Source organism: Malurus melanocephalus, unplaced genomic scaffold (genome assembly GCF_030028575.1).
Source record: "Malurus melanocephalus ecotype Western Australia unplaced genomic scaffold, MMel_1.1 scaffold_17, whole genome shotgun sequence".
Taxonomy (NCBI): domain Eukaryota; kingdom Metazoa; phylum Chordata; class Aves; order Passeriformes; family Maluridae; genus Malurus; species Malurus melanocephalus.
This window is the reverse complement of record NW_026623249.1, coordinates 422,256-449,430: the sequence shown is the minus strand read 5'-3', so window position 1 is coordinate 449,430 and position 27,175 is coordinate 422,256. Positions and strand designations below refer to the sequence as shown.

The 27,175-nt window shown below is 40.1% G+C and overlaps 1 protein-coding gene across 2 annotated transcripts in view; it reads right to left on the bottom strand.

Annotated features, from left to right (window-relative positions):
* The window catches only part of PLXNC1 (plexin C1), a 68,439-nt gene extending 44,874 nt beyond the window's left edge, over positions 1-23,565 (bottom strand). The window contains exons 1-6 of one of the 2 annotated variants that reach the window (XM_057386873.1): positions 22,521-23,565; positions 13,025-13,147; positions 11,545-11,679; positions 9,409-9,509; positions 4,185-4,299; positions 3,066-3,210 (exon numbers count right to left, since the gene is read on the bottom strand). In XM_057386873.1, coding sequence (XP_057242856.1) covers positions 3,066-3,210; positions 4,185-4,299; positions 9,409-9,509; positions 11,545-11,679; positions 13,025-13,147; positions 22,521-23,468 — 1,567 coding nt within the window. In that variant the 5' untranslated portion in view covers positions 23,469-23,565. The remainder of the gene's footprint in view (positions 1-3,065; positions 3,211-4,184; positions 4,300-9,408; positions 9,510-11,544; positions 11,680-13,024; positions 13,148-22,520) is intronic. The other variant, XM_057386865.1, reaches the window with a different exon arrangement.
* Positions 23,566-27,175: the final 3,610 nt, after the last annotated feature.

Here is a 27,175-nt window from a genome sequence, read left to right as displayed (position 1 = left end):
ACTTCTGACTGGTAAAAACCCTAGATTTTGTAATTCCACAGCACTCTTCAGCTGAGTTATGACAAGGCTTTATACACACACATTAATCAAGCTTGATGCCACCACCTCATGACAAACAAAAGTAATGTTATTGTCAGGATACAGATAAGGAAATGCTACCATGAAGCAGGGATATAAAATCATCTCTCAAAAAACACACAGTGACATGTACTGTGGTATAGCCAGACCTTAAAAAACCAAAATCAAGTCTTCTAACATAACAGACTGTTCCAGTGCAAGAGATCCCACCACACCATACTTCTCTCTCTTTCTGTCTCACAGACTTGGTTTCAGARTCTCCTTTTGTAATCTATGCAGTAGCAATTTTCATCCTATTTAAATCTTTTATGATTGCATGAGTCAATTTGCCATTATTTCAGCTAGCAATTACTATACCAACAATTCACTGGCAGCTGTGGTATGAAAGAGTATCTTCTCTTATGAGCAGAATACCACATCGAACAGTACAGTTAGATATATACCACTTAAGCCATGGTCTCTTTCATCTGTGTGCCTGCAGATGTGTAGTCTGTAAAATGAATGGCTGCCTGAGATCAAATGAAACCCATTTCCATACTTCTGTGACTTCTCTATGCTGGAATGTAGCTAGCTTTTTAATCCAGGAAAGTTACACAGATTTTAAGTACTATCTTGCAAAGGTAGAGAAACCTTTGTCTTYATCACAGGCTGGCTTGCTCAGATCAAAGTCTGCTTAGGCTATATCTACATTGTTAAATCAGAAGTATCTCATACCTCCACATGGCAGCATGGCACTTGGGTGCTCACTGCAAAGGTCATCTGAACTGCTTGTTAGAAACAGCCCTTGGGACAATTCATATGATCAAACACCTTACTAAATGGATAGCAAAGAGTCTGATTTTAATGGTATTATAATGCTTAAAGATGTGGATGAGTACAGACAGGCATTCTGAAATCCTTCATCAAGCATATATTTGCATCTCCAGAAATATATTTATCAGCAGAAATCCAACATGTTGACACACAATTGCCTAAATCACTTGCCTACATCAAYATATGAGAAAGGTCTCAAGCCATGAGCTTCCAAAAAAGGGAAATACTCCTAGTATTTCACTAGGAGTAGTAAGTAAAAGTAAGGAATTTRTCTCCTTCTGGCAAAGTTTGTCTTTTCTTTTAAGCTTGTATAAATACTTWAAAAAACAGCCTGTCAAATATGCTTTCCTGTTTCTGTCTGTGTTGAAATTAATGGAACCTATTATTTTCTATATGGTCTGGGCTGACCTTTCAAAATGCATTAGATGCATTGAATAGCAGGTATTTTCAATATTTTTTTTCCAAGGAATGATATCTAAAGGAGTTTTGCAAGTGCATCCTCTTGTGAAACTGAGGTCACTTTACAGGAAATACCACAAATAGTCAATGTTAATTCACACTTGAATTATCCACTAAGACATCTCAGCTTAGAGGAACATGTGAATGGCAGTAATACTGGCAGGCGCAAGCTAACCTCACAGACTTCTGGTTAACACTGTCAAAGRGCTCATTTTTGGCACAAAGCACAGGCAAGGTGAGCTGACTTCCATAACACTGTTCTCTGAAAACCTGCTGATGGAGTTAAGAGAAAGCTTTAGTCTGTGAGGACAGAGAACCAAACAACATACTCCGTAACTACAATCAAACATGGCTTTTGGGACTTTTGACACAACATTTCTATAATACCGGAGAGGGTTTTCCCATACCATAGGCCAAAGCCTCATGAGATCCAAATATTCCAAAGAACCTCCTTCAGGGGCAAGGGCCCCTGAGAGAGAGAACTCTTTGTAGCACTGAGCTCTTCAGGGCAACAAGTCCTTGTAAATACTAGGTAACATCTCATTCCTCTTCCTACATGAAGGTTTTTTGAGAGAATCAGATTCATGTCTTGCATGTCTTTTGYGCTGTATTACTGAGGAAGAGATAGAGGCAAGGCATTAATCTGAATTTCCTGTTTCCAAGTTACTTAAGATCATGTGATATCCCTTGAGTTGGTATCTGTTTCTTAGTTTAGATTAAAAATTCTCTTTTACATTCTAACATAAGCAACTTCAAGAAGTTAAAAGGCTAATCTCTATTAAAAAAGCTTTGTGCTTCTATACAGACACTTGAAGAAATGCAAGGGGGACATTTCCTTACTGTTAGTCAAACACGACTCCACTGCGAAGGATTATGAATTGATCCCTTGAGACCAAAGCCTAAAGAACACCTCAAAAGTGAAGACATTCAGTAATTTACCAGCCCATTCTAAAAACTGTAGGTGCCCATTAGATACACAAACCAGATCACAAGCATCACACATCCAATACAAACTGCTCAGGTCTCTGAGAACCATTGGTGAACAAAGTAGTATGAGAATTATGGCAAAATGATGCAACCAGTAATTCAGAAAGATGAATGGAATCAAGTCAAAAGGATGTACCCACCAAATTGTACCCCACTGAACCATGGGGGTTTCACAGTATCTAAGTTAGGTTGGAAACAATTAAATGTTAAGATCATTTATTGTACGGACATTCGCTATTAGAGCCTCCTCTAATTTATACTAGTACAGTTTCTTGCAAAAACAAATTCTATTTGCAGATGAGAGAAGAGTTAAGATGGGTTTATTCGTCAAGGCAGAGCACCAGACCAACAGTGCTTCCATTGCCCCAGCCAGCCTGATTGTCAYTGCATTTATCTTAAGTTTCCTTAAATAGTTATTAATGACACCATGCAAATAAATATTCTGCTAATGCTAAAGCACTGCATTGCTGTAGGGTCAACCGAAGAAGCTGCTGCCAGACATAGGGTAATGTGTGTTATTACTTCTTGGAAGGATTCTACATCAACAAAATTTATATCACCAAGAACTGTGTAAGTATATTCAAAYTACTCGACAAAGCATGAACTATTTTTCTTCAATGACATTTAATAAAAAGCATTTCACACTCATTAAGCCTGTATTTATGCAGTACTCCCCAGTATTAAAGAACAGTGAATAAGCACTAAACACCTGTAACAGTAAAACATACCGTTATCAGTTATCATCGGAGTGGTTAGATTGCAGAAACAGGATGAGTTTTTCAGCACCACATTTTCATAAAATATTTCAACAGCTGTCACAATTTTTATCATACAGAAAGTAAGGGTTTTGCTTACATTTGCAGTCACAACAACCTATAAAACAATAAAAACATGAATACAACAGGTGTTTTTCATTATACTGGCTAAGTTACCACMGAGTCTTTACAGAAAAAAGACAAACTATGAAATGCACAAAGGGAATATTTTTGTGGCAGAAGCAGACAATTCACTAGGTAAACTCTCAAAGGAGAGCGGCTCTCCCAGCTAAAGAAACTATACAGAAAGAGTTCTGAAAGTAACAGCATTGCTTCCAGAAGTTAAATGGTTTTGTATGGYATGTCAGGCAAGCAATCTTAAATAACTTTGGATTATAAAACTAGAATTTTGCTGTGTTATATGCTGTTATATTCCTTTAAAAATATTTAAGTAAGAATGTAAAAATCTTCACAGAGAGAGATCGTTTGCATCCATAACCAAAGAGCACTTAATTATGAAACAGAACTATATTGTTTCTGGCTGAGCGTGCTTTACAAATATGATTACATTAATGTATTCAATCAGGAAATCAGAAACAAGAGTGTGCAGATTAAGTGGCCAGTCACAATAGTTGCTAATCAAACATTCAAGGATGTGTGCGAACAGATAGAGAGTAAAGAYTAATATCAAGCACTTAAAAATTTGTGTTAGCATGAGTATTTCAGTGAATGTTTTCAACTTGTTACAAAGCTCAGAACTTCCATGCTGCACTTGATACATAGCTACTGGAAATACTTAAATAGCTGATACAGTGATACAACAGAAACATCACCTTTGTTAGATCAGTGAATATTTGAATTTTTTACTTAACATCATGAGGTATAGCTTCAGGATACATATCATAGGAGAGGAAGAGAACATCTGTCTAATTCACACATTCATCTTACTGAGAATTCCAAGATATTTGCCAGTTGTTGGGGTAAGAGGAACTAGTATATGGAACGTGGTGACAAAGACAAGCTGCAATAAGCAACAAAATTACACATTTTAAGTCACAATGAACAAACACACATAAAACTGGGTGTACATACCTGATATTTGGCAGGGAAACTTAGCAGGATTTTCAGATCTTTATCAGGTGCATGTGAAATGTTATACCAACCATTTATTCTGTTTGAATGTGTACAATTTTCTTTTAATGTGCACCTAAAAGTATACATAAAATTATACTAGCCTCCTTATTGTGCCTTTGACTTTAGACACTTATTTAAAGTTACTGATTTTTTACAGGAACACTACTGATTTTTTTACAGGAATATGGTTATAATGGCAAAAAGCTTCAGGAAAACAATCAGTAAAATCTTCTGCTTATCAAAATAAATTACAATGCATTGATATATGCTTGAGGGTCTTGATTAAGTCAATCAGACTCAACAAAGTATTAGATGCTTGGCCAGTGGAACTGGTAGCCTGGGATGGAATTCATCACCCCCAGCTTCATTGCTTCATTGTACAGCTCTAGATCTGATCCCTCCCACTGCCCCCAGTCCCCCTTACTCTGTGGGGAGAAATACATTATTTTAGAGTACAATTCACCTAATCTGTTTTAGACATTCATACAAAAATGGAATGAACCACACTATAGAAACTGCTTGCTCTCTCCAGAGGGTATAAGAGATGGGAGTGAAGCTCAAATGTAGACCTGTACTACAAATGTGTATAGTTGATGAGATGCATGCTCTTTCCTTATATCCTTTGTCATCCACTGGTATGAATGGTAATCTTTCCCTTTTATGTCACTGTACTTGGTGAAAAACACCAGATTTGAAAAGGTTCAAAATAGATTTCTCTGTCTTCAAGCATAAAATTCATTTCAGAAATAGGATMGCTCAAAGTAAATACAAATGTTAGAGATGCCAAATTGTACGAAACAAACTGTGCAACAAAAAATTAAGGGAGAATGAAACAGTGGGATACACAAGTACTACAAAGATTACACATATTAAAAACATGTTATAAGAAAAAGGCACCATAGGCATACAAATTAGATGGACAATCAACAATTTCAAAAGGTGAATCCTTAAAATGCTGTCTGCTGTCCACAGTCAATGAACAATTCATAGATTAACTCCAAAGAATTTCATATAGTTAGCAATTAAAGACAAGGAAGTGCTAACTGAATATATCTTAACTTTTAATATTAAGATTGAATATTTATAAATAAATGTAACACTTAATAGTTTTAATCCTACTTTTCTATCAAATGTAAAAGCATGTATAGCTTTAATCATATGAACAGTGACATCTGCCTTAATGAACCATTCCTTCGCTAAAAACTAGAAATGAGTTCACAGTTGCAAAGCATGGGCCTTTTTCATGAAGAACTCACATGAAAAACATGTTTCACAAACAATGTGTTTTCTCTCCAGAATAAATAACATGTTCAACAAAAATATCCACCACGTTCCAAAATGCCCAAAATAACCCCAAAAAAGATAGAAACCATCGTCATCCTCTCTGCAGATCAACATGTTGGCAACTGGAGTGCAGTCAAGCACAAGGTCACTTCCTTTGTGGTCTAACTCAGGAAACTGAGTTCCTGCTGCTAAAGAACCTGGTGGGGCTTTGCATCTGAATACATTCAGATCATGATACTGTAATAAATTGCGACTTTTTCAAACTGCATGAGCTAGGACAAATTTCAGTCTCATTTTTATCTCTCTACACCCTTCTGAGATCACAAAGGTTCATTAGCACCACAGTTTAAGAGCCACAGAAGATAGGATCTGTCATCAACAGATGCACATAGATCAGATTCTCAGATATGTACGGATTGCTAACTCACACTGGCAACAAAGACAGACAGAAGAAAGACATTGCAGAGTTTCTGACAAGGCTGAGGATTATAATGATAAAGATGCAAGGCAACACACTTGCAGTACTTGGCACTAAATAAGTGTATGAATTTCAGTGATGCTAATATTGAAATATTTAAAAAAGAAAACTATTTATCAAGCCGAATATTTACCAATATCCCAGGAAGAAGTTACTTGCTTTCTTAGACTGCCTGAAGAACACAAGCAGTGAACTTGTTTCCCTCAATTACAATGAAAAATCTGAGTTTTTCAAGCAAAACCAGTAATGCCACCCAGGATCCAGGATTGTGCTTGTCTTTATGTGAAGGAAAAATGCATCTTTTATTTCTGTAAAAGCTGACTTGTAACACCCAAACAGTGTGCTGTGGAGAACAGTCATTTTCATAGGAAGCAGTCACATCTCATGCCCTTCAGAATAAATTCTCAAAATTGCCCTGTACAGGCCAAGAAYAAAATAATTCCACTCACCTAAAGATGAAATTATTCTGTAATAGCCCTATTTTTAGGAAATTGACACTGATTACAAGCACTTCGACTGAATATAACAGATAAATATTATTTGTGAACCCCATGATTCTGAAAATTAACATACGGACTCAGACAACTAAGTCTGGCTTTCTTGCAAAGGTGAACTGGACCCTATACAAGTATGAAGCTATAAGGTATGAAACCCCTGGATCAGATTTTAGACATACATAGATGTGTGTACAGAGAAAAGCAGAGTCAAGATTCATTTTTTAATGTTTCACAGAAATCTAGTTCTTTATACTATTAAAGTTTTCTCTACGCAATTGGAAGTGAGATCCTCTTATTTCATGATGATAACACAATACTTCTGCATACTGGTTTGTTTGCATTTACTCAAGACTCTGCCGCACAAATCTTGTATTAACTACAGATCCTAACACATTTGCCTTCTCTGTCCTGCTAAAGCATACTGATTTCCTTATGGAATGAAAACATGCTTTCAGAGAAAGTTTTGGCTTCTTTCTTTCTCTCAGGCGTCAATCCCTGAACAAAGCCCACAGATGTCTCACACACGGACTACATTCAAAGGTAAGTCTGGTCATGTTCGATAACACATTTGTTTCCATATGGAAAAATGAATGTAAAACTCCAATATCTTGTATTGGAATTGTATTTCAACACRATTCAGGCAAATCTGATTCATCTACAGAAGATCTATAAACATTGGGAGAAATCACACAATGTTTTAACTAACTGGTTTGAATGCTTGTAAGGGAAAAGGAGAATTAAAATATTTGTCCCTATGGAAGAAAGACTAGAAATAGGAACAGTAGAAACATTTTGTTTCATTTTGTTTTCACTTGCAATGAGATGTACAGATTTTTTCATTAAAGCAATGGATTTGGATTCACACTGTCCTTGAAATGAAGCACTAGCATTGCTAGTAAATTTTACTTAAAACTGGAGTGTGTATTTTACAGAAAATTAATTTCCCTGCAAAAATACAAAACATATCATTTATCTCAAAATTATTATGGAATAGATTGCTTTAGTGGACATATATAGACTTTGACTAAAATACTGGCTAAAAATGTCTGCCTCTTTTTGTAAAGTTTCATTCAGAGGTCTCACTTCACAAAACCAAATATTTAATGACACTAAGTATTTAGCAGTGAAAAATTATGTGGGGGTTAAACAGGACTCATATTATAGTAATTTTTTTGTCGAAAAGAGTAAATTATTTCTGTTTCAATCAGACAGAAATTTTTGGTGATTCCCCTCATAAGCAGGGGATTTACTGAGTGATATGAGTTATTCACAATCTCTTTATAAGGTAACTAATAGTCTGAAAAGCTTAGCACTGTAATATACACAGTTTCTAACAAGGAAGAAAACAGGCTGAAGAAAACCCATTACAGAAAAAAATACCTACTCCCTTCCAATAATTACCTTTTCCAACACAAATTAGCAGATCTTTAGCAAAATCATGTTAACACCGAAGCAAACCAAAATGGTAGTATTAACCCTTTAAAAGAAGGCTACTACTAATGGAATTCCTCAAAAATCCATCTTACAGGCACTTTTGTTTAAGGTTTTAATCACTGGCAAATGTGCRTAAAAGAAGGTTTACACTGTTGACATCTGCTGATGATATAGAGTTGGGAACATTAACATGCAAAGGAAGATAAGAACATCACTCAGGAAAACTTGGATAAGGTTGAAATAGCACATTTCAAAGCATAAAGTACAAGAACATGTACCTACAGCAATAAAAATCTCACAACCCAGATGTGTTATAGACTGGAAACTTATCAGTTGGAAAGACAACAAAGAAAGAGAAGAACCTGGGGGCATTATTTTATCATGGATGATTGTAGCCCATCAATGTAATGCCGTCATGAAAAAGACATTTGTGATCCCAGAACACAGTAAGGTGCTTCCTGGACAGTCTGATTAAACACCAGTAAGCAAGACACAGCTGAAATCTCTTCTGGAACACTGTGAGAGTCCTGGCCATCCTCATTTTAAAGGATGCATGAATATCACAGAAGGATTACTGGAGTGGAGGCAAGAAAGGAGTGTCTCATGTGAGAGACCCTTAGTGAAGTTYACTGTTTAAGCACACCAAACTGAAAGCAAAGAAAAAGAGTGCTTTCACAAAAACATTGAAGAGGTCGGGGGGGAAACCTATTTAGGGAAAGGTGATGTGAACACCAGAACAAATAAATATAAAAGGTCCATAAACACACACATGACGAAAATGAGCAGACATATTTTAACCAGCAAAAAATGAGACTGCCAGGAAGCCACAMAAACAGGGCAGGAAGGACAAAAAGCCTATCTAAATTTAGGATGGCCCTTGCTAAGTTTTTAGTTTTACACGATGTGGCTGCTCGCAATTGCCAAAACTAGGCCTGACGAACCAGGAATTTCTCCAGTCAAGGCCACAGATGAAAAATAGTTTTCAAAGCTGCTTCAAAGTAAGTGTAAAAATTAATGATTCAAATGTGGGAACAAAGCATTTAGAAGAAATTCTCCTCTGGCCTAAACCAGAGATAGTGATTCTGAAGAAAGAAACTATCAATAATGAAAACAATTAAGCACTCTTTTCTTGTTCTCACATACGTGATGCTACAAGTGATTAAGATGCTTCAAGCACAAGTATTCAATTTCATCTATCAATCAATCTGGGAAGCAAAAATACCTCTTCTAAAAGCAAAATTTTTTTATTATTCTTATTCCAACATACATTTTATGGGTAGATCTCAAAAATCTGAGGGTTACATAGCCTTCAAAAGGTGCTGAGCTCCCTTTCACATGACAAGAAAACGTCTCATGTTTATGGCTATGACTGATTCCATAAAAATTCAGTACATAGAATCTTGATGCTGAATAGCCCCAAGCCAGTCAAAATGTACACTGACTAATAATGCTCTGCTTTTATATGACAGTCTAAAATACTAAAAGATACCTTCGATTCAAAGAACACCACCCACAGTAGGGATCCTTCGCAGATAAGCATTCTTGCTCAGAAGAAAATCTACTGCAATTCGCAACTGGTATTCTTCTCACCTGAAACCAAAGAATGCAACAATACACTGAATTAAAATAGCCTCCATAAACAGGGAAGTTGAASGTTACCATTAAAAATCTGACAGCAACCAAGCACAATCCCTCTGGGGAAGTCTCCTTATGGATTCCCCTCTGCCAGAAGACCTTTGGATAGAAATATGCAGCCTATTTTGTACACACTGTATTTTGCCATCAGATAATGAAACACCTCTGACAATAACAATTTGGTTCTACTACTCAAAGGCCAGTATGGGCAGATTAATGTAAGAAAGACTAATCAGCAGTGAATTATAGATAATAATAAAAAGGAGGTATATTTTACAAATAATGCTCTGCTTAGCAGAACACCATTTTCCTCTCCTCAGAACTGAGATATTTAAATGATTGATGAAGGTGCATCCAAAAATGCATGCGCATAACAAAATGCATCTGTGTTTGCATCACCATGTCAGGTTACTGCATGTGCACACTAGAACAAACTCATGCAACTGCTTAGCATGCACGAAAATGCCATTTCAGTAAGTAAATGTAAATAATTGTGGCTATATTGTATGTATCTATACTTGTACATTCAGCTTGAATATCCTAGCCAGCCATTTTCAGAAAAGGAAAGGAAAAAGAAAAAGAAAAAGAGAAAGCTGATTACAAATACTGAACACAGATACAAATAACATTATTAATAACAACGTGAATTAATGATCTTAGTAAGAGAAACTAACTCAAACAATTTTTTACCAATTCGCAAGAATTAGAAGTTGCTATATTTTAACAGAGACAAGGATATGCTGCTTCCTGCAAAATTATATTTACTGTTTTTTCCATCTATATAYCATAAAATTCAATTTATCTGAAGCTTTGTGAGATAATCAGTTCAGAAAAGAGTCMTAATGCTAGATTACTGTCAAATTTAAAAAGACCATGTAGAAGCCTTATTTCAGCTCCAAGAAATGATCAGAAAAGTGCATTTATTCCCAAAAGCTGTTGTTCCTCTACAACAGCTTGGTCCTTGTACCAAAGCCATAGAAAATTCAAGTCTTATTCTGAATATCTATGTATACTTTTGACTGAGATTTTGATTCCTTCTATATTTGTGATAGATGTTTTATATCAGTCAGAGGTTCTCCTACCAGCTTAGCCCCACTCTAAAACAGCAGGCTAAAACACTATGTTCACCGCCAGAAAAGTGATTTTATGGTAAGTGAGGGCAATTAGGCGCTGGGTGAAATCCTGTCCAGCTGAGATGGACAGCAAGCTCTTAAGCTTTCAATGTCACCTTCCACACTGCAGGTGAGACAAAGGGATTTTCTGAGTTGCTGCTCAGTGGCCCTGCTGCAGGATGTGCTGCAACAACTGCACCAGCTCCTAGGAGACACTCACTGCTTGACTCCAACATGTTTGCTCACATGCAGCAGCTCTCCTTGACAGCTGAACCCCTTGGCCTCACTACCAACACATATTGGTCACTTCTCATTGTGCTTTTGTTTTGTTCTTTTGAAGTCTATGCCTAACTGAAGACAATGGGAATTTTATCACTGATTACAGGTTTTATCACTGATTTAATCAGAACTAAGGCTTCAAAGCCAGCTCTCAAATTAATAGATTTTTCTACTTTAGAAACTCCTTAATTGATTGGCAAACCCTGACCTACCAACATCTGGATTGCTTTGTCTCCGAAGAGTGTGTAAGTTTTTTTGCTATCTCTAAGCTTGACTCTGCATGACCTGCATTTTCCTACCTCCAGAAAAACAGAAACTAACACTCTCTTGGCATAATGGCATAAAATAAGCATGGGATTAAGGGTATTGCAGGATCATAGCAACACTGACAGCACCACAACAGTAGGAGTCCTTCAAACTCTACAGGAGTGCAGCTCAAACTTATATGACAAAACCAGACATTATGTAAATTTCATAACTGCAGTTTGGATGTTAAAGGTCTAACTCTGACACAAACTGATGCTTCACTTATAAAGTGGAAGAAATCCTTAAAGCAGTAGTTTACATGAATTTATTATTTTATTAAATATTGTACTTACCTTATTGGCAGAGGACAGATAGATGTAGTTATTATTCACTGGATCAAGTCGAAGTTTGGGGAAAATGGAAGTTTCGTCCTCAATTTCATATAAAACCTCTGGACAATTAGATTTCATATCCTCATTAAGAATAGCCTAAAACACATGTAATTAAATTATTCCCAAGTTCTTTTATTGATCAGTCAACATCTTAAAGAAAAGCCTAATTTATTTTACATCAAAGCTCCTGAGATGAATCACTGTGCCATCAATTCACATCAATTCACCTACTGCACTGGCTCTCACACCGGCAAAAGATGAAGGAAAAGATCATCAGAACAGAATTTCCACAAAATCCATGCCAGACACACTTAGTACTGAATTTGGCACTGGTTTAACATATGAAACATTCCTTCCACCAAGCCTGCTCCTGATTGATTCAGAGACTGAATGTAGAAGAGATCCCTATATACCAAAATCACAACATGTTACTCCTACGAATGGAGAAGAAAGTATTAGACTTCAGAAAGCAAATTAAAATTCGGACACTCATAATGTAATTAATAATACACAAATTTCTTTGTAGCTTCTCTAATTATCATCRCCTGTGATGATAATTCTTTTTCTTACCTTGCCCAACTCTACCATTTTCCACCACCCTTGGCACAGAATTCAATAGAACCAGAGAACACAGTAATATTATTTTGCAAGTCAGTAAGCACACCAACACTGCCTTTTCAGGGCTAAACAAGGGAGAGTGTTCATTGTCTCCACTGTGTTAAGGAGACATGGAAGACTTCATTCTTCATTTTTCATTATCAAAAGCAAATGAAATCAAATGGACAAACACTTTTCAAGGTCTCTACTACTCTCCTCTCCATATGTCTGTTTAATAAAGACAAAGAATCAGAGTCATCCTTTGCAGWGTAGACAGGAAACAAACATTCTTGCAAAACACAGAAAAAAAATAAAGCATAAAAGACATTTGACTGGATGGTTGAATTGTTCGATAATGAGATAAGATTACTTTCACTTTCAAGTGATGGATTTAAGTTAATGTAGGTCAACAATTCAGAAGCTAAGGCAAAATGAATCTTGACTTTTTTCTCTAATGGACAACTATTCACATCACACAGATAGGCTAACAAACAAACAAACACGCTTCCAAAATCTAGCAATATTTAATATTTCTACTGAAAAATCAAAGCAAGGAGGGAAACAAGGCAAAATAATTGAGAACTCCACAGTCTGTAAATCAATACAGCAGGCATTAGCGTTTTAATGAAATGTGTATTTGAATTTTAGGCACGCTACAGAACTGCCTTTGAAAGTTATCCGGCTCTCCAAATGACCATACAGCAGTTATTCCACAAATAAAAAAGAAACAGATATTCAGGGGATCATATTTGTTTATAAAGCAGTGAATAAACCAGGAAATAATTATCCACTTGAGCACAGCAGTAGCTGGTGAAGAAGGGAAGAACTGCCACACTCCGCTTACCTTCAGTAACTGTCCATCATCTGTTCCCAAAAAGAGAACTATACGGTTCAAAACAACTGTGCCATAAACGGCCACTAATCCAGAGTGAATCAAGGTAGGTAATTTCTTGATTGATCGTGCCTCCTGAAAATCAGATATAAGAAAAACTTACTAAAAAACCATTCACATATATTCCAAAACTTTAAGAAAAAGAAGAGTCCTTGGAAAGATTCTCAGAGAACCCACATTTAGATAATACTTTGAGTAGCATTCCAATTCTCAAAGAGTTTCAGAGCAACACATTTTTTGAAACTACATACTTAACTAGTTTTTTATACAGGACAACTGGTCACATCTGTGACAAAGATTGCATCTGCTGCAGCTAAATCACTGACTTCAGTGGGATACAAACTTGGCCTAGCAGCAGTAAGTACTTTGCAATAGAATTTCTCTTGTTTTTGGGACAAAATATCCCAAATTCTGAATTGTCAGTTCCTCTCAATGAAGCCATGCTTTGCTATCACCTAAAGGCTACAGATACACTCAGCAATCACTTTTGAAGGCATGCAAATATTCTGAAGAAAGGAGAAACTTCAAACAGACTGTGTGGGTGTGTACAAAAATGCAAACTTTCATCCTCCTTGATACTAGAGGAGAAGAGAAGAAGAGACTTGTGAATTATATAAAAATAAGAGAAAAAAAATAAAAATAAGAGAAAGCAATATAAAGTTCATGTCACAGAGAACATAAATGTAGCTGTGTGAGCTTTAAAATCAACATGTCACCCTCAATTCTCCATCCCACCTGGAGGAAGTCAAGTGGCAAACACAGGTAAGCAGCTCATAAAAAAAAAATCATGCAGGAAATCCTTGTATCTTGTGGAATGAAAAAYCAAACTAAATAACTCCAATTGTACATGATCAAATGCTGAAAGGAAATCTACATGGGTGAGAAATAGGACCAGGGGAACTCCCTAGAAGCTTGGGTGCCTCCTCAGTAAGCAGTAACTCAGTTTTAAAGTCCTCTAATTGCTCTAAGTCAATCTCTGGGGCAGACACCATGAAAGGTGTGACCCCACTTGCTCTCCATATGCGTCCAACCCCAGCCCCTTCCCTGTATTAGTATAAAGTTCTCCAGTGAGCTTAGTGAAGGAAATTAAGCGCCTAGAAAACACTCTGTAAATCTACCTACCTATCTACATCTTCATTTGAGTCATGCTCTTCATCACGAGAACATGTGGCTGGACAGACACCAGCACTGGTACAAAGGAGTGGCAGGCATGGAGAGACAGGGACAAGAACTCAGGTGAGGTCYTTGGGAACAAGCCCTGTCGGTTAACTTACAAAGGCCAGAATTTTAAGCCTCAAGCATGGATTCCTGGACCTACAGGAACCCTCTGAGTGCAAGAGACTACTTCACTTTAATGCACAAAATAAAGTGTGAGAATGGACCCTCAAAACATCAAATTTAGAAGAAAGGTGAAGGCATTTCTCAAAGCTATGGAGCAAATCCAAGACACGGTAACAGCTGAATTCAACTCTCTTGCATGCTATGATGTTGGCTTAACCCCACAAAGTCTTTCCAGTAGAAATACTTTTTTTCTAAACTGTAATCCCAAACCAATTAAAATGTTCTTCAGTCATCTGAATTACTTTAATTAGCTTGAAAGAACAGCTACTTGGAGTAAAAGAAGACTTGATTAACTTTCATATTTAGAGTCATTATTTTTTTTTCATGCAGCAAGAAGACACAGGAACTGTCATGCACTGGCACAGAACATGAATCAAACTCACTCAGTCATGAGAATCCAGTACCATGAAGGTCTGAGTTAGATAGCACAGTGGGGCAGGGTGTGACTGCAAGTACTTTAAGGGGGAAAAAGTTAACTCACTTTTTGTCAGATCAGGAGGGAGCAAAACTCCAGAAGTAGTGGACACAATGAGTCTTCACTCAGGCTAAGGAGTGAGGAAGTGGAGCTTCCAGGCTTTCATTTCCACCAAAATTAGGAATAGTTTTTCTGCAATGCACTATGTAGTAGTGTAAGAAAGACAAATGACCCTAGGATCCTCACAGACTCTATACAAGATCACAGAAAGAGGAGTGCTTACCCAGTTTCTGAAAAGCTTTGCTGACAGATTTTATTTTGACCCACATACTAATAAAATAACCAATGTCATATCAGTGCATCCTCCTCATCTGACTGAAGAACCAATACTGACAAGTGTGGAAGTCTCCAYCCCTCCCTCTGCTTGCTAGAGGGAGGGTCAACGTGACATTGAGCTAAYACGGATAAGAAGAGTGGGAATTCAGAGGGTGGGCAGTCACAACAAAAATCGCCTTCTCTCTTTTGCAACCTATTTTTCCAGTTTTCCCATTCCCTTCAGGGTGCAGCTGCTTTCACCCTTCTGTCACCCCTTTTCTATATCCATTAATTTTTTTAACAAGTCCTTTTACCTCCTCCACTGTGACTAATGGGGTTACAGCACTGTAGGGCCTTCCCAARCTGCTTCTTTCACAGTGAAATCCATTCTTAAAAATACATTTACAGTCTAAACTTCCTTTATATTTGAAGAGTCATTCATCTCCATGGTCATCTGTTTGTCTATCCTGTAATATTTTCAGGGACATACAAAACCAAGAAAAGCAAAAGAAAAGACAGTACCACTCTATAAGACCTGTCTTCTTTTAAGTCTTCAGTTCCATCCTCTATTCTATTCTGTAGTGCTGCTACAGTCTATAGTTGTTTGGTTATTGGCATGGAAGGTATTTGTACTCATTTTCTGTTTGGCATTTCATTTTCAGCTGTATCTCCATATGACTACAGCTGCAGCCACCATATTCGCACTTCTACTTTCTGTCTTGATTTCCTCCTGATTATTTTACATCGYGTGCCTCAGAGGAAAGGGCAGCATTTTTAGCTCATGCAGCACTCATCATWTTGCAGCTGTCCAAAAAGCAAAAATAAAGGGTTTGAGCATCAGAGTGAAAGAACAGATGCAGCTATACAAAAGCACACAAGATTTGGAAGAAGCATATAGCAATAGTCAACACTGAAACAATAGAGAGGTGTTTTTCGTAGGGGGAAAAATCTTCTGGAACCTCATTCTTCTTTCTTAATTTCACCATCCTTTAACCACCTTCATCCATTTTTACTATATCAGAGGGTAACAAATATTGGTGCTTGCAATGAGCCTTTATTAGGACTGAAGACCTAACAGATGAACAGTTCCAAAATGGTATTTCCAGGAAATTTTTTAGTTTGTGCATTGCAGTGTCAAGTGGACAAGCCAGTCCAAGTGAGCAGACTGCAAAAAATCAAAGATGACCAGAAAATCAGGTCTTCAGAGAGACCTTGCAGAGGCAAATCCTAATACTCATGATGCAAGGCAGGAAGAACAATCAGAGGCTATGCTTGAGTGAGATGCTGATGGAGACTCTTGAAATGCGGAAGCTAGAAACTTGTGACTTCTTGCAGCAGCAGAAACTGTCCTTCTCTGCCCTCAGATCTAAGTTCATAGAAGTGGTAAAGTGTCCTATTAACCAATGAGGGAGAACAAGCTCCAGATAGCTGGAGACCAGGCTTCAGTGTGTTCAGGGAAATGGTCAGTGGGATCCCCTGAGAGTCAGCTCTGAAGGCAAGCAGAGCTCAAGTAATTCAGGACAAACTCCTTTAAGCACAAAACTCAGGMAAGCAAGCAGACATATCACAGGGTGGCCTCTAGCTATGCAGGGAAGTMATGACTGAACTACACTGCAGAACAACAGCATAAAGGAGGTGAAAGCAGAAACAAGTGACTAAGGAGGAACTGCCTGGACACACAGGAATGGTGTTAAGAAAGCCCAAGTTCACCTAGTTTTGAAACTGGCAAGGTATGTTATGGGCAACAAAGAGAGCTTCCACCACCACATGAGCAATAAACAATGAAAACAACATTTTCAGCACACCAGTAGCTGAATAGGTTCGGAGATTTATTCACAGTGGAGGCAAACATGGCTCTGGACTTCACTAGCAAAATCTTGTGGTCCTTTGTCACAGAGCTCAAGGAAGAGAGAAACTACAAGCACTGGAATAGGATTAAGCCAGAGATCTCTTAAGAAATCTCAGTTTTTAGAAGTTTTAGGGACAGATGGGATCTGCAGGAAGATGCCAAGAGACTTTCTGATGAAGCTGAAGGGTTATTCTCTCATATTTCAAAAGGTATGGAGATCAGGTGAAGTCTCCAACTGCATAAAGACAAATTGCATCCATCTTCAAAAAAAACAAGGAACTTTTCAGGGAACTACACATTGGTTGGTTTCACTTTTTCCTGGGAGAATCATGGAGAAAATCCTCTTTGAAACATTTCTGGACACAAGATGACGAACAAACTGTTGTTTGTGGCTCGAAAAAGCCAGCATAAATTTAACAAGGACAAATCATGCTTGACCAATCTGAAATATTCATAAGGATTGCACACGTGATGCTTAGGGACATGGTTTYGAGGTGGACTTGGCAATGCTGGGTTAACAGTTTGATTTGAAGATCTTTAAGGTCTTTTTGAAAAGTGGGCTGCTTCAGCCTACACAAGAGACAATTTCAGAGACACCAAAGAATAAAAAGCCAGGCTCTTGACTGAGGTGTATATAAGATAACAAGAGATAATGACACAAACTGAAACAGCGGAGGTTTCTAGCAGACAGGAGATTAAAAAGCATCACTGTGTGGGCAATCAAGCAGAACAGGTTGTCCAGATAGGTTGTGCAGTCTGCATCCCAGGAGTGTGAGAGTTGACAAGTCTCCCATGGCTAACTTCCCACACTAAACAGGGATGAACTGAAAACTTATTGTAACTGGACAGAAATACTCACTTCAAAAATGTTAACTCAAGAAATCCATCAAACATCAGATGCAATACTAGCAGTCTGCAATACACAGGAGACTGAYTTTGCTACCAGAAATTAATTACAGGGTCAATTTTGATCAAAATTATAAAATTATATTTAGAATTCTGTMATTCTTCCCTTAAATAAAAGACCATGAATCATTCTGGAATGAGTTACCACACAAATTCAAATACCATTCCTGCAAATTAAAGGACATAAACTGATGTGACTCTGTTGACTTTAAAATCTCATTTTGGTACAGMTTATACTAGCTAGCACTTGTCCTAGGATTCCCAAATATGTTTGATAAGTTAAGGGGCATATACCAACTTTATATGTATCAGCCACTGAAAAATGAAAAAGTTCAAAGAACAGACTGTTACRAGCCTTCACTTGAATTAAATAATAAATGAAAATCCAACTAAGATAGCTCATCTTTTAGTAACTATCACAACTACTTAGCGTTTTCACATCATAAAATAAACACCTTAATATAAACTATAGCAATTCTCTCTCTTGCAGGTATAGGACTAACCATTTTTTTTTATTTTCTACCAGAAAAATTGTGAATCCTTGAATCGACCTGAATCCTTTTCTTCTCATGCAACTTTTTTACTGGCAAAAGCAATTTCCAGATTTGTCATTATTGTGATTAGGTAATACTCTACATCTCTCTCCTGTTGATGCTCTCCAATTTGAACACTTTTCCTATTTATCTACTTGGATGTGACTCACAGCATCCTAGCTACTCTGTGAGAGACCTGTGATCCTTGTAGCTCCTGTTCAGTCACAGAAAAACAGAAGAAAAGCCTTTCTTAAATTTCACTAGCTCCTGCAGCAAGTTTTACAAATTCCAGAATTCTTCCTGTGTTTGTAAGTACCCAGTCAGGTTTCTGAAAAGAAATTGAGAATGAGATTTGGCAAATTCACATTTATTAACTATGGAAATTGTGAAGAAGATGCACTTATGTACATCTGTGTTGTGCTACAGAGTCCAGTAACACATACACCCTGACAGTGCATATAAGTAGATATATTCAAAACTAAGACATGTGGATCAAAGGAAAAAAAGCTGAATAAAAAACTGCAAAATGTTTTCAGAGTAGTTTCATCTAAAACACCACATGCCTCTTGCTAGACAGGGATCCTGTCTCTAGGAATCCAGTACTGCATATGTCCTGAATAAATACATCCAACTAGGACAAAATTCTTTTCACACACTACTGCACAAAAAAAAAAAATGGGCTTAGCTAGTTCTCCTAAGGAGCAATTCCACAGAATTTGTAGAAGTTGCATACCTTTTGATAAAGTAGCMAAGCAAGGATCTTACAAATTTCTAATTTTCAATGACAGACTCTAATCCAGCATTAAAATTAATGCAAATGCCAACTTTGGCCTAAGAGGCAAAGCAAAGCTAAAGACATTACACACCTACAGTGAGTTTCTACAGGATGCAAAGCAATTTGGTTCCAATCCAGTGAAGTACTCAGGTACATGCTTTACATTTAAATGCATAGGCATGAAGATGATGGAAATACTTACATATGCCTAATGTTAAATATGTCATTAAGTGCTTTACTGGGTTAGGGCCAGAAAGCTCAGTACCTTACAGGAATGAGTTCAGAGCAGACCATATAGCAATGGCATAGCAGGGAATTCAGAACCACAAACACCTTGGGCTAAGTCCCTCTTGTAATGTCAACACAATGCAAATAAACAGTGTGAGTGGAGAGGGGTAAGAGAATGCCCTGCTTAAAGGTAATCAGAAAACAGAAATCTGAAGGATGACAAGATCAGAAGGAAAACAAACTGCCTACTYCCTAGCGTGTATGCTTACTATAAATTGTATTCTTGCAGGGAACAAATCCTCGTATTTTCAATTCCTACATAAACTGACAGTCCATTTCTGGGATCCACATACCTCATCACATCACACCTGAACTCCAGCATTCAAGTATACCCAGCAGAGAAGACTAGGACCCGCAGCACCCTACAACACATGGTATCTGCAATGCAAAAGCCAGACTGACATTCAGTGTGGTACACTCACCACAAGCACCAGAGAGGTCTTTCACTCCAAGTACTCATAATGCTGCAACACTTTCCTTTGCTCAGGACCAACACTGCCTTTAAAAGACTGGACTTCAAAGCACGGTACTTCAAATTAAATACTGTTGCTTATGGCCACTCCTACACATCGTAGTACAGTGTATGTAGTACAATGTACTCCTGACAGCTCCACGCTATGAGGCACTCCTTTCTCGCCAGAGACATTGCTAGGATTGCACACACTGCTGCAAGCTGCACACTGATGGACGTGCCACACTCCATCTTCCTGTCAGCACTGAAGCCGATGTGTTTCAAAGTCCAAGAACAGCATATTTCATGATGGCAGGGACTCCCATACTTTGGTGAGAGACGAACAAGGATCTGGTCCTAAACACCCAGAAGCAACAGCATATGGGCCTGTCATCTCCAAACTTACTCTGCAATAGCTTAGCCTAACCTTCTGTAATATTACAAAATATTAATGCTGAACTACATGCATTTATTTCTATGTTTATACACCATAAGCACATATAATTAGCTTAAAAAGGACAGCTAATTAGCCATGTAATGTTATAGGTCATTATTACTCCACAGGATCCAGATGTCCTGATATCTTACAATATATTACAATACCATTTTTCTCTCAGTGGTAAACTGCATTTCTTGTGCCAAAATAGCACTATCAATAACATCATCATAGTTAGGGACATAAGGTTAAGTAAGCAAACCTTCTTAATGATTGTTAGAGTTGAGATTTCTCAGCATTGTGCTCAAAYATAATCTAAATTTCCAGAAGGGATGAGCCTTTAGGAGCATGAAAGTAACTCTGGAGTCACAGGAGTCTGGTCTGAATCAGACCAATCCTGAAACAAGTGGATCATTCATTTTTCATATTCAGTCCCTGAGAGGCAATGGGGATATGGAATTGCCCTGTGAACAGAAATACGTGTCTCCCCTTACCTGCGTTATATTACTCTATAAGATCCRTGACGCTTTTCTAAAATATCTTGCATGAGGTTTTGTAAAGTGTATAGAAAGGATCTACTGCCCAGGTAGGTTTCTTTTTCTGTTTTGTTTAGGATGGCTCAAAAAGCACTTCGCTAAGAAACTTCTCAAGCAATAAGGAACAAACAATACAAACTAAAATTCCAGCAAGCAAATAGGTATTTTGGGATCAGAATGAGACTTCAAATTCATTCAGGAAGTTTACCTTGTGGGAGCACAGAAAGCATGCAGTAAGCAGTTAGCTAACAGCGGAAATCAAAGCATTGGCTCTGGCTCTGTAGAGCATTTCACTATTTACTTCAGCACAGTTGTCTCACCCACATATGGGGTTCTCATTCACAACCACGTCCTCTAACACTGGCAATAGTCTCACAGCTCAGCAGGGAGATGAGCAGACTGAATCACACGTGCCCTCTGGTAGTCTGTATTTGGAAAAATCTCAGCATTGAACTCCTATGAGTTAGATTTGGAAAGCCAAGGATTGACAGTAAATCTACTGCACTTCTTTCAAGGAATTTCCAAGAAACTCCTATCGTAACACATCAAGGATTCAGAAGTTTAGCTACAAAGTCCCTAGATGGTGTGGAAACTGCAAAAAGCTTAGAGGTTCCTTTACAATGCCTTGCTTGATCCCCTATGGTTCTCCTTGGAACTTCTCAGTGGTCCTTTCRCCACAGCTCTGGAAAGTCTTCTGAGTGTAATTTAAAAGCATGGACAGGCTTTGCAAAAGCACCTTATTCTTATGAATTACATTTTTACTTCTTGAATTTCCTTTTTAGCTTATTTTTCTTTTTACCAAGGCCACAGCAAAGCCAGCAGCCTTGCCTGTCCCACCATCCATGCGCCCAGCTCACCTTAAAAAGGAGGAAGGAGCTGAAGAGACAGTGTTACTGGAGTAGGTGACACGGGGAACTCCATGGGATACCACTGTTAGTGAAAATGTAACCACTACAACAACAAAGAGGTATCACCCATTGTCTCCTGCACACAAGAGTTTGGGGAGGTGGCTTCCAGAGTCCTCCCAAGCAAGGYCATTCCTGAGAGGCTTGGGAAATAGATACCACTGAACAAGCAACCACAGATACCTAGTAAGTGATAGGGATAACAGTGAACACAGCCCAGTGCACAAAGTCAATCTGACGGGGTGTTTTCACTTCTGATGTAGCTGCAACGACATGAGATGTGAATGCACAGAATAAGGTAGGAGATGCTTTATCTAGGCTGTATGGAAAATAAAATGAAACACGACTAATCCTAGGCACACATCGAGGGAGGAGTCCAAGACTCACGCTTGACCCAGGATGCCCTCAGGTGCTCCCTCAGATGTGTCTTTCCCAACAGGTAGGTGGGAAGTATAGCAGGATCTGCTAGGGAACCAGCTTTTTAGAAACAGAAAGAGGTATTGAATAAATCATGAGGGCTGACAGAGCCAGAGCTGATGAGCAAAGCCTGGTGTGGCTCTTAAGTTTCCCTGCAAGTTTCACATGCCTCCAGGTTAGGGACACCCCATGAGTCATGCACAGAAACATCAGCCACAACAATAAGAGTGTCAACAAGGGCGTGCAAGATGAAAGCTTAGCAAAATGATGTCCAGACTTACACAGCTTTTCCCGTTCATATTGAAGTGCGTGGACGCACAGGCTTGCTCCTTCATCTCCTCCATCCCAAAGATGCAGACAGCGGTGGTGTTCCAGGCCTTGGCGTTGTGGCTGTGGTGGAAGACACCCACCCACCAGCCGCGCTCACCATGGCGGACAAGGCTGGAGGAAACAATGAGGCTCCTGCACCCGCAGTCCAAATAGACGTGCCCTTGTAAAGTAAGACCACCCTCTGAAGGGCGCAGCTGGCGCAGGACAGCCATGCTGGGTGGCTCCGTGTTATTGCCCAACCTGGCTTTCAACGTGTAGTAAGGAAAGAAAAGGTGATCCCCCCACTGGAGCGCGTCAACAAAATGCAAAGGCTCCTCCCTGCGCTTGATGATGCCCAGCTCCTCCTTGGACTTCAGGTTGACCATGCTGCGCACCGTGATGACGGTCTCCTTGTCCGACTTCGAGGGCTCGCAGTGCAGGTGGTTGGCGTCAGCGCTGGTTGAGTAGGTGGCTGCCACGGCCAAGTACCAGGCGCCGGCCTGCTGGAAGACGACGCCGGCGGTGGAGCCGTCGGGCAGGCAACTGACCACCTCACTTTGGTTCAAGCGCTGCCGGTAGGACGGCTGCTCCCACACCTGGCAGGCGCCGCCATCCTGGGTCCAGCCGGTCAGCAGGACGCCCACCCCGCCGGCCTCCTCGTAGTGCAGCAGCAGGTTGCTGCGCATGCCGGGGGGCTCCCCGCAGCCCTGCCCCGCAGCCGGCACCACGCGGCGGCGGGGCCGCAGCTCGGGCCGCAGCTCGTAGAGGCAGCTGCCGCCCGCCACCAGCACAGCGCCGCCGCTCACCTCGATGTTGTCGATGGGGGCCCCCGGCAGCTCGAAGCTCTGGGGTCCGGCGGCGCCCGCCAGCGCCGCCAGCAGGGGCAGCGCCCAGCTGAGGGCGGGCGGCGGCGCCGCCATGGGCGCGGGCTCGGCTCGGCGCCGCGGGGCGCCTCAGGCGGTGACGGGCGGCGGGCGCTGCTGCGCCATGGTGCGCGGAGGGGCTGGGCGCGCTGCCGCCTCTGCTGCCGCTTCTCCGTGCGCCGCGGCCGGGCTGCGCGGGCGGGGAGTTCCTCTTTCGGGGCGGGGAGGAGGGGGTGCCTGCACGGGAGAGGTGGGCCGGGCTCCTCCGGGAGGGCTGCCGAGCCACCTCGCCGCCGTGCGCCGCCGCTCCCCCTCCGCCCCCCGGCCCCGCCGGCCCGCCTCGCCGCGGACGGTGGGCGGTGGCGGCGCCGCGGGAGCCCACCTCGGCCGCGGTGGGCCGGGGGCGGATGCCTCGCAGCGGCCTGGCGGGACACGGGGGGCAGCGAGACCCACACCGCCCGGCGGTGCCGAGCACCCGATCCCGTACTGGGACCCCTCCGGCGCACCGGGGCAGGGGGAACCCCTCCGGGGCACGGCGGCCCCCGATCACCCGCTTTGCCGCGCTCCCGGCCCGGCTGAAGCCGCCCCGCGGGCTATGGGCGAGCAGGGGTGAAGATGCGAATCGGAGGCAGCCGGTGGCTCGGTGCGCTGGTGGGTGCCGGTTGTGGGCGTGGGGTCAGACTCCGCTGGGCACCGGTAGCGCCCGCTGCGAGCTTGGAAGCCCGATTTATCCGCGTTCAAATACACCGCAGAAGCGCCTGCTGTGCCACCTTGAGCGGGAAGCTGGAGGGATCAGAGATCCCTGGTTACATCTTGGTCTTGCCTGAGGTAGAATGAAAGCTCTCGGCGTTATCCCAAGTCCTGCAGGGTACACAAAAAAACTGTCCCTTTCCAGCTGTGCCTCTGAGAGCTGTATGCCCATTCAATGCGCGCTAGGCACAGGATGGGCTACGCTGAATGGCACAACTGATATACTTCATTTCCCACTCGGGCACTGCTGGCTGAGGCTCAACACAATGTGAAGTATAGGTCACATGCTCAGCTTACKGTAAATTATCATTTTGCTGAATTTTAAATGAATACTGAAAGGTAACAAAGATGCCTTTCAGTGTTCTCTCTTGGGTGCCTCTGGAAACTCTGGGTGAGGATGGGCGTAGGGCCCTTTGCCTTCCTGAGAAGAGGATGTAATTTTCAAAATCGAGAAGTCACCTGACCCTCCATTTACTGCTTTTGTCTTGAAGTAGCTTGATAGCAGGAATAAGTGGAACTGTAAAAATTAGAACGAAAGTAGCCTCTGTATGAATCAGTCAACTGTAATGTTTCAAGTAGGAAGTACAACAAAGTTACCAAATTTTTATTATCTTTCTTTACTGTATTCAGCAGCAGTTATTGTGCAAGAATTGATGTTGCTCTGGTCAGCAAAAATATTTAATCATTTTGCAGTAAAGAGTGTCTAGGACAAATATTACCATGAAATTCAGAGCTCTCTACAACCCATCTGCTTATCTCTTGTATGGTGACTCCAAAATGCATCCAAAATTCTGCAAAATGTAGCAGAGGATGTGAAACAGAATCATTGCACAATCTTTCTTCTTGCCAGATGCAAAGAGATGCTCTATGTGCTAACAAACACTGCCTGCAGCTACCCATGGAGGATTGAACTTCCAGTAAATGTGTAGGCAAAGTAAATCCTCATGCCCATATCACCAAACCAGACTGTGTAAAGAAATATCATTTATTCATCTTTGCGAAGGAAGCAGAACATGTAATACTGGAGTGCTTTACACACTACCTTGCCTTCTACTTTATTTTCAGTTTAAACATAAAACTGTCAGTGATCTTTGTCTTGCTTACACATGATGAGACTAACCAGCAAAACCTATCAGCATCCTAACTGCAAGACATCTCTGATTCTGACCACAGAGCATGTCCAGCAACAGGTCATCATGCTCAAACATCCCTCCTTTTGCAAAATCACTGCACTCTGTATGTATTGCAGAGACTTGTTTCTCAGGCTTTATGTTTAGAATAAGCCACATGTACTTCACCAGATGACTGGTTTGTTTAAATGAGTGAGGCCAGGCTTGTTCTAGTCTTAAAGCACAGCCACCACTCCTAAGGCTGTAGGCTTCTCTGACTACCAAAACTGCCAAATAGCAAGCGTTCTGCTTCAATCTTTGTGTCTTCTAGGACCTGGGAGGACTGATCTGCATACAGCTGCTGTCACACAAAAACAGTCCAGCTGTGTGGGCTTAGTAGGTTCTACCACAATGGGATGGAACAGGACGGGACAGGATGGGATAGGAGGACACATCCCTCCTGTCTCAGGGACAGCCATCAAAGCACAGTTCTGGAGACTCTTCCCTGCCTAAGTCACTTTTCTATTTCTGTTTTTTCCKCTCTTTCCAGTGAAGCAGTAGCTCAGACCAGAACCTCATCTTGCAACATTTAATTCTGCATACGCTTCTGAGAGCCAGCTTTGCACTGAGAGTTAGCGCATGGAGTTTTGCTCATGAGTGACCTAGTTCTTGAAGCAGTAAAGTAGTCCCAATTCCTTTCAAAGCCCCTGAAGTAAATAGSAGTTTCTATCTTCCACACATTCTTCTAGAGATACCTATCTGGATATCGGAAAAGTTGAGCTTCTACTGATGTGGAAATAGAAAGGGATGCTACAGGTTTATTTTGTACTGCTTCAGATTAGAACATTTGTTATTAACACAGTAGACCAGAAAATAGCATAATCAGTTCATGATTGAACTGATTACAGCATGAACTGATGTTCATGTTGAAATTCGATGATCTTTCAAGATGCCTTCCAGCCCACAATATTCTATGATAYTTCTATAAAATCTAAGTGTACAATGGCAAATCATCTTCCTGTATTTCCTTGACTGTCAGTTCCATAATTGGTGTTTTTATCCTGTTGTTGCAGTGTGTTTTATTTTTTCAGGCACTGAAGGGAGGGCAAACAAGGTAGTCTGCCTGTTAATGTTAGACTTTACAAAGCATTGCTGTCTAACTCAGGCATTCCAACCAAAATTTATAAAAAAGCAGGGAAGCAAATTGAGCTTCCTTTGCTGTCCTAATAAAGATTTATATATTTCAACATGTCATGTTTGATCTGGTTAGAATGTGAATCACACCAGGATTTGTTTCTACATCTACAATTTTAAGAGCTTTCATTTAGATCTTCAACAGTGTTAGGCAGAACACATCCTGAATTAACTTAAGATTGCTTTCCCATTATAGTTCATCTACCTGCTTCCCTCCTTCATGCCTTATTTCGCCTCTATGTGCTGAATTTCTCTGAATTTATGACTCCACAGGCAACCTTACAAAATATTACTAGTAAATGAGATTTATTTTTTATGTTTAACTCATGTAGCTTCACTTTGATATTTCCCCTGTTTTGAAGTTCTAAGACCAATTAAGATTTTGTTTTGTTGACTAAATCCATGTGGTTACCTTAGCTTAGTTCTGAAATATTTTTTCTTGAAGGGTAAATAACCTTTCAATTACAAAGTAATAATAGGTAGCATTATTGTTAACATGCTTTTTATCTTTAGTGTAATATTTGAAATAACTGTTATTCTCATTGTATAGTTAAGACAATTTTCTACTGTAATTGAATGTTGATGAAATAGAAAGGAAATTCTGGGCAGTTTTTCAAAAAGCTTTTTTGTGAAGGATTCCTTTCCTGACAAAGTAAATGCATTTGAAACAAAAACTGAATTTGCAGATTTGGATTATAGTTCTGCCTTTCA